Source organism: Neopsephotus bourkii, unplaced genomic scaffold (assembly GCF_033783945.1).
Source record: "Neopsephotus bourkii isolate Nb327-2 ecotype Australia unplaced genomic scaffold, CSIRO-AGI_Nbou_v1 NB_1526, whole genome shotgun sequence".
Classification (NCBI taxonomy): Eukaryota; Metazoa; Chordata; class Aves; order Psittaciformes; family Psittacidae; genus Neopsephotus; species Neopsephotus bourkii.
In genome coordinates this window covers 6,146,055-6,154,095 of record NW_026902002.1, presented here as the reverse complement: position 1 = coordinate 6,154,095, position 8,041 = coordinate 6,146,055, and the positions used below count along the sequence as shown (strand labels likewise).

Here is an 8,041-nt window from a genome sequence, read left to right as displayed (position 1 = left end):
TTTGAGACTGTAGGTAAATCCAAATTTCCGAGGAGCAAGCTCACTAGCTTGCCACTTACATCTGGATTTAGTGGCTCAAGAACTCCAGAAGAGAGAAGGATGTGTTTAACCAGGGGACACCTGCAGCTGTTCCAAGCACTGAGCAGTACTTTTCTCTGGTGATCACCAAGGAAGGCACAGCAGTGACTTTGGTGGCAGATGAGCCACATCCATTGCCCCTGTATCACTGCAGATGCCTATGAACACCTCATGTTCACAGTGAGCAGGTGAGTAGGAACACCTCATGCAGGTGGCACCTGAGTTTTGGACCTCTTCTGCAACCTCACTGGAAACAGCATTTCCCCCTCCCATCCTCAAGCCCACCACCCAGGAAGCTGGGCTGCTCTTTCCAGGCTGTCAGGCCTCCCCTGCTTCAACTGCTGCACAGTGTCTCCTTGCAGAAACAAGGACTTCCACAGGGCAACCCAAACCTCGCAGAGACCTTTTTAGAGGCAGAGCTGTACAGCCATATCACCAAAGGTTGATTCACAAAGTGTTTTATCAACACAGCCTTTCTCACAATGAAGTAGCAAGCAAAGTAATCAGTGTTCATGTAGTTTCACCACAATTTCCCAAAAAAAGGGCTCATATGAAGACACCTTTAGTATAATGTATGTTGTCTTTATTTTGATGCAGTTTTGCAGTTTTTTGAAGTCATCATTGCTCAGAAATCTTCTAGAAAGTGCTGAGATGATGCACAGATGTGTGGAGGTATGTCCTGAGCTCATTCATTTCCATATGAGCTGGTGACTACAGTGGCTCCCCCATGTCCACATCACCTATTTTCCTGGAGGTCCAAGTAAGGGGACAGCTGTTTCTGCACATTCAGTCTATACCAGTTCCCCAACCCTTCCTTCTCCTTGAGGTTTCCCTAAAGGATGGCTCAGCTACCTGCAAAGCAGCCCCTGGACCACAGCACTTCATAAACCTATGCAGGAAGGAAAGCCAAAGTAAGGGGCACTGCTCCTTAATAAACTCAGAGGCAGGTCAGCAGCTGGTTTTCAGGCAGCAGAGATGTCCTCACAGTAGCAATAAGCCATCCTCATTGAGACAAAGGGGCACAAAATCACAAAATGGAATATAGAAACCTTTAGAATTAGTATTAAGTGATGTTAAGTTTGATGGCTTTGTAACAGTAGCAATGGAAAATTACTGAGGTGCATGGTACATAGAAAAAAAAAAAGTACAGTACCGCTAGAGAACATACTGAGAATTCTCACAAGATAAGTCGTTATAGTTGAAATAGTTTTAAGAAAAACAGTCTAGAAGAACAGGACACAGGGATAAGGAACTGCAGGTGTCCAGGATGGGCTACAGTTAAACCAACTGATAAGTAGGAGGAGGATTATTATGCCTCTGGTGCTAACGAACCAATTAAGCTGGTATAAGCATCTACTGTGCGTGCTTCAAAGGCTGCCAGAAGTGATGAAGATTGTTGGAAGAAGTAAACGACCATCAGAGACCACCACCACAATTCTGTACGCATGCGGGGAACTCTCTGGAAAATGACGTAATCCATATGTAGCCTCATGAATATGTATGTATGCCCAGGGACTATATAAGGATGGCTTGCTTAGCAATACGGGGACACACGTTAGGAGGAGCTATCCCCCGTGTCTCCCGGCGCTGCAATAAAGAATACCTGCTTGTCAGCTTGAAAACTTTGTTGGCAAGTTTGTTCCTGGAGTTTTCTCCGAATCATCATGCACCATTCACCCTATCTTCAGTGGGAGCAGCAGCCACTGGGAGAAAAGCTGGCTCACTGAAATGTTCCAGCTATCCATGCAACAGTATGCAAGGCATCCCCAAGGGAGCAGAAACATCTTAACTGAAAAGGAAGTACAAGGCAGCTTGGAGATGGCATTCCAAGAAAGCTGGATAGCATGAACCAAGACCAGCAACAGCAGTGTCCAGGGCTAAGCTGGGTGGCCTGACAAGAAAGCTGCTCTCATACAACAAAAGCAACAGCAAAACTGAGACAGAGTTGAGCTGAGAGTTTCTTGAACTCACAAGTTTCCTCTGTACCCCTGCTGTAACAGAAGCATGGCAGGCCATGATAGTGTTCATCTACATATACAAAAATGAGCATTGTTTGTTAACATTAAGATTGTTAACATTAAAATAGCTAAGGAGAGTCACCCACTGCCATCTCCACTTTAACACTGTCACACAATACTTCACCTTGCCCTACAGGCAGAACAAGGTATGTAGGTAGAGAAATGTGCAGTGATCTATCCCCCAGATAGCAGATTGCCATTCTCCTAGCAAGTCATTCCAGAGTCCCAGGGAATGACTCTCATCACTGCTGGGAGGTGACATGAAGGTTATGCAGGTTGCTATGGATGACACTGGATACCTGAACACACAAATTTTGACTAAACTTTTAGGAAGTTTAGAAAACTAAATTAAAAAAAAAAAAGAAAGAAAGAAAAGCCTAGATAACAAGTTCAGGGATGCTGCAGTCAAATTTCCAAGCTACACAAGTTTTGCAGCTTGGGAAAAGGTTCCTACTTTGGTCCAATTCTGAATTTATTTTTCAAATAGATCAGGTTCATTAATGACATTATTGCCATAGCTCATGATCACCCAAATCCATTTAAAGCTTAAGCTGCCGCAAGAGTAAGAAACCACTATGTTTCCTGCTTACTATTCCTCCAGCAGCTGACCAGGGTTATTAACAAGACTCATGTTTTCTGATCTGTATTAAGCACAAAAGAGATGCTGTAGTCACCAAAAACTCAGACAAAAACAAGCCTCAATCAAAACTCACCTATCAGACCATAAAAAGTGTTCCAGCATCTTGAACCTGACAGTCTAATCGATGGTCTGGAGGCAATTAACTCAAACAGCAGCTTTTTCTCAAAGAGTGGACGTCCCAGGAGTTGGCTCAACATGAAGATTTACTGTTGCAACCTAGCATGGATTAGACAACTTGAACATGCAGCCCTGGAAGCCTGCTATCACACTTAGAAGCCTCAGAGAACATGCAGGTGGAATAACGTCGAGATCTGCAGGCAACAGACATGCTACGGGGTTGTAGTAAGCAATCATCTATAGCTGGTGCTCAAAAATTAGTGGCACTGGCCAGCAATAGAAGATGATAGCAGCTCTCTGACCATTCCAACCTCTGTCCCCAATCCAGCCATGATGCTCCATTTCTCTCCATCTTGCAGCACGTGCCCTACTCCCCTAATCCCTCTTCAAAGTCAAATGGGAAGAGACAGGAGTATTTTTTGCGTTCTCTCCCCTGCCCTTACATCTGTGCATTCCTCCACTCATGGAACATTACACCATTCCTCAAGGCACAAAGGACAGATCAAGATGAGCCAGGCTTCTTCAAGCTATTTAAGCTTTCCTCAAACTCACCACAGTGCGTTCAAGCAACAAAGCATGCAATTACCTGGAAAGGAAAAGTGGTTTCTAATGGCTTCACCAGTAACAAGAGTCACTCTGTGGATAACACTACTAACGTTGCCATAGTTATATAAATATAGCATATATGTATTGGATTTGGGTAGCAAGGTTTTGGTAGCAGGGGGGATACAGGAGTGGCTTGTAGGACAAGTTGCTAAAAGCTTCCAGTGTCTGATAAAGCCAATGCCAGACAGCTCCAAGATGGACCCACTGCTGGCCAAGGCCAAGCCCATCAGCAGTGTGTGTGGGACATAACATCTCTGTGACATAAAGAGGGAAAAACCCCTCCAAACTGCACAACAGCAACCAGAGCCAGAGAGGGGTAATAGTATGTGACAGAAACAGCTTTGCAGACACCAAGGTCAGTGTAGGAGGGGAAGAGATGCTCCAGATGCAAGAGCAGGTATTTCCCTGCAGCCAGTGCTGTAGCCTGTGGTGAGGCAGATTGTTCCCATGCAGCACACAGAGGCCCAGAGTGGAGCAGATTCCACCTGCAGCTCAGGAGACCACACTGCTACAGAGGGATGCCCGACAGAGGCTGTAACCCTATGGGAAATCTGTGCTGGAGCAGACTCCTGGCAGGACCTGAGGCCCTGTGGAGAGAGGAGCCCACACTGAAGGTTTGCTGCAGGATGTGTGACCTCACAGGGGACCCATGCTGCAAGAGTCTGTTCCTGAAGGACTGCACCCATGGAAAAGACACATTCTGGAGCAGTTCATGAATAACTGCAGCCTGGGGGAAAGACCACACACTGAGGAAAGGCAAGAGTGTGAGAAGCCCTCCCTCTGAGAAGAAAGGAGCATCAGAAATGTCTGTGATGAACTGACCACAACCCCCATCCCCCATCCTCCTGTGCCACTGGTGAGGAGGAGGTAGAGAATTTGGGAACAAGCCCAGGAAGAAGGGAGGGGTGAGGGGAAGGTGTTTCTAAGATTTAGTTTTATTTTTCATTAATGTGCTCTGATTAAATTTGCAATAATTAAACTAACTTCCCCAAGCTGAGTCTGTTTTTCCTGTGACAGTACTTGCCAAGTGATCTCTCCCTGACCTTATCTCACCTGATGAGCCTTCTGATGTATCTTCTATCCCCTGTCCAATTCAGGAAGGGAGTGATAGAGTAGTTTTGGTGGGCACCTGATGTCCAGCCACTGTCAACCCACCACATACAGCAAGACAGATCAGAATTATCGTAGAAAGATGATCATGATTCCACTCCATTATTACATTTTTATTGTTGAAATAAAAACAACAATAGGACAGATCTTAGCAGAGGGGAAAAAAGGATGTTTCACAAGGAGAATGGGAAGTAGTTTCTACTGGTCTTTCAATTCCTTCAGTCTTCTGATGGCAGATTTGACTGTCACTGCAGAGGTGGTACTGGAAGAAGCAACAGAATCATATGCAGTAGAATCACAGCAGCAGAACAACCCATGACAGTGTTATTTTTCTGAGAAACCATTAATCATTTCCAATAGTCACAGTCTGATTGCATGGTCAACAGGGGCTAATTCCACTTCAATTTTCATGACAACAAACCAAGCTTTTGAAGATACAACTTCAAAAGCTACATCTTAAGTTAGCCAGTCACGCATTGACTACATGCACGAGCATGTGGGTTCAGATTACTAGTGACTGTTATGTGCAGGGCAACAGTGTCTTTTACCAGAATTGTGGGGGGAAGGAGAGTAAAGGAAGGGAGTAAGCAAGAGGACCATTACAAGGACTGTAATGATCCAATGCTTTTAAAACAAAAGGAAAACATGGAAATCATTTTTCTTGGAGTAAATCTGGTTTTGCCTATGACTGAAAAGGCTGGCTGGGGTGTAAACACAAAAAAACCCACAGCTTAGGCTTTGAAAGAAGAGTAAGAGTTCCTGCACATAATTAATATTTTTATACAGTCAAAAGAATCAAGGAAGGAAAAATAATCCCAAGGCCTAATAAATTATCCCCAGAAGCATGATTTATTAGCAGCTGTTGAAGCTCTTCTCAGATTAAGTCAGTGGGACATCTATCAGGTGTCACCCACCCAATGAGTCCATCCCAAGATAGCTGGATGAACCAGCCATTCTCTCTGCTCCTTTTCTTCAATCACCAGAAAACTGGCTCAAGCCTAATATCTCACACAAGCAGCAACTGCAGTCTACAGCTCCTGTAAGAAATGCTGCTACAGCTGAGGCACATAAGAGAACATTAAAAAAAAGCATCTGCAAGTGTTCCAAATTCCTTATTTGAAGTTTGGGAAAAGATGCACTGCTTGCATTTCTGAATAAAACAACTGCTTCAATAAAGCCCAGCAAGATGTTTTGGAGGGACCCACCAAAACCAGTAGCAGTAATATGGTGGGTAAAAGGCAACATTCTCAGAAGCTGCATAACAGACGCTCGAAAGAACAGCAATCAAATCCAACTTGATCTGTTCCAATCAAATTTTAACAACACATAAAAAAACCCCCACATATCACTGACTAGAGACAGACCTACTTAAAGGTTACTATATTAACACTAAAAAAAGAAAGGAAAAGGAAAAGGAAAAAGCTGTCTTATGTCTCAGTTGGGTGTCAATAAATGCTGATAGGAGCCTCTTTATTTCCTTACTTGTAAGTCCAAGCACCACCAGCAACTGTCTTCATGCAGGATCCACAGTGCCAGATACCCACAGCCTTCCTCTTCATTTTGGTCTGCAATAAAAGGGTGGAGAGAAAGTAATGCACTCTTCATCAGCTGAAAAAGCTAAACAGTTGGACCCCCTTCAAACAGCATCTAATGAGTGAGTGGGGGGTACTGAAGCTCCTTTCACTAGGGCAAGTCTCCCATCACCAAAGACAACAATAGGTTTGCCTAGACCTATACTGCATTTAGGCAGCTCTGCGAATGGGGTTATCAACATTCCCACATCACATGAGTAAGACACTAAATATAAAAAAAACAGCTGAAAACATTTTTAAATTTCCAGCCACTTAAAGATACCCACTTTACAGATACCAAAAAAAATTACCTGGGTAAAGTACAAGCTGATGAGGCTCTCAAATTGCCAAAAAACAGACTTAAGAGTCAATTTTGATTATGTACATATGCAGATTAAGATTACTTATAAGAATTTCTTTTCCATACAGCTATACAGCACACAAACATAAGCAACTGTAATGAAACATTTAAGTGGAAAAGCAAGCTCTCTTCTTCTTCCAGGTAAGGTGCACAGTTACTGAAGAGGGGAAGAAGCTCAAATTCATGCCTTGTTTTAATTCAGTTAGGTCTTTTCATTATATAACTAAAATGTATGGTATGACAATATTTCATGTAATAAATTATAATTTGTTTTCATTTAACTACCATTAAACATGCATGTGAAATGTCTACTATTTTTATTTTATAAAGGCTCTGACAGTAGCCTAAAGCTCACAATAAACTGATCACTGTCTCAAAACTAGTGGAGTTCTCTTCAGTAGAAAAATTACCAAAGCATCAAATCATATTCGTTAACATCAATAAGCAAGTTATTTAGAAAGGCATTTTCAGGGAAGAAGGTCTCTCACCTTGCCACAGAAGGAGCAGGTATACTTAGCATGCTGGCTAATCTCAATCTTCTTCACCATCTTCCTAAGGGACGCACCATAACGGGTACCATATTTACCCACAATCCCAACCTTCTTGGTGCGCTTAGCCTGTTGGGATACAAACCAGAACAAGCCCAACTTTAATGAGAATGCCATCTCCTCGGCTGCTACCCTCTCCTGACACACCAAGGTGCTCGGCACTCAAAACCGTCGCCGCAGCCGACCGACGCCTCACCCTGACGCTGTAATTAAGCGTATTAGTTGTGCAAGGCCGGGAAACGCACGCTGCGCAGCCTCCCAGCTCCTACCGGGCCACCTCGGTCAGGCAAGCAGGAGTAGAGCCACGTCCAACTGCAGGCCCAGCACCCTCTCGCACGGAGCAATGCAGCCCGCAGAGCTGCCCGCCAGGCACCACCAACCCCTACAGCGGTCTCAGCGCTGTGACCCGGCACCGCCTCTCCCTGGACCCCCACCCGCTCACCAGCGTTTCCCCTCAACCTGCCATTCCCCTCAACTCGCGCCAGCTCCCACAGGCCGCTCAGCCGGGAGGGAGCCCGTCTCGCAGACAGTGCCGGGAGAGAACCTGACCCCACACAGGCCCCGGCCCATGCCCCGCCGCAGGGTGCTCTGCATCGCCCTGCGCCGCGAAGTGCCGCCGGGACGGATGGTGGCGGATGGGTCACAGCACCCCAGCTCCACTCACCATCTTCCTGCCCGGCACTGCCGCGGAGAGAGGTAGATGCAGCTGCGCAGGCGCAGTTATGAGCCGCTGGCGGAAGTGAGGGAGGAGTCACCCGGAAGTAGGGCGGGAGCTGGTGTGTGGATGCTGCGGCGGGTCCGTGATCGTACTGTGTATTTCTCCTATGACCATGGGTTATCTAGAGCCTGAAGCGCATAAACAGGAACGCAGCTGCACCTTGATGGCGAAAGATGCATCGCTTAGGAAGCACCATGCATCAGTATGAAGCCTCAAGCGGTATAACAGCCCCGGCAGCGCTGGCGACGGGAGATGCCAGAACTCAGGTTCCTGG

The 8,041-nt window shown here is 45.6% G+C and overlaps 1 protein-coding gene across 2 annotated transcripts; it reads right to left on the bottom strand.

Annotated features, from left to right (window-relative positions):
- Positions 1 to 4,667: 4,667 nt before the first annotated feature.
- RPL37A (ribosomal protein L37a) lies at positions 4,668 to 7,821 on the bottom strand. Of its 2 annotated transcripts, none has more exons than XM_061370173.1 (4): positions 7,714 to 7,821; positions 6,990 to 7,118; positions 6,052 to 6,134; positions 4,668 to 4,831 (listed from the first exon to the last, which is right to left on the bottom strand). In XM_061370173.1, the coding sequence occupies exons 1-4, from the start codon at positions 7,714 to 7,716 to the stop codon at positions 4,768 to 4,770; spliced, it is 279 nt and encodes a 92-aa protein (XP_061226157.1). In that variant the 5' UTR covers positions 7,717 to 7,821; the 3' UTR covers positions 4,668 to 4,767. The 2 variants fall into 2 exon arrangements, with proteins under 2 accessions (XP_061226157.1, XP_061226156.1); XM_061370172.1 differs by lacking the exon at positions 7,714 to 7,821 and adding an exon at positions 7,599 to 7,658.
- Between the last annotated feature and the right edge of the window lie 220 nt (positions 7,822 to 8,041).

What these genes read in the sequence shown, in the direction of transcription:
- RPL37A (XM_061370172.1), bottom strand. Translation starts at nt 7,643, where the DNA reads ATGCAGAGCACCCTGCGGCGGGGCATGGGCCGGGGCCTGTGTGGG. An exon ending in TGGGCCGGGGCCTGTGTGGG is followed by an intron (nt 7,119 to 7,598) that starts GTCAGGTTCTCT and finishes GTATCCCAACAG; the next exon opens with GCTAAGCGCACCAAGAAGGT. An exon ending in CCTGCTCCTTCTGTGGCAAG is followed by an intron (nt 6,135 to 6,989) that starts GTGAGAGACCTT and finishes CTTTTATTGCAG; the next exon opens with ACCAAAATGAAGAGGAAGGC.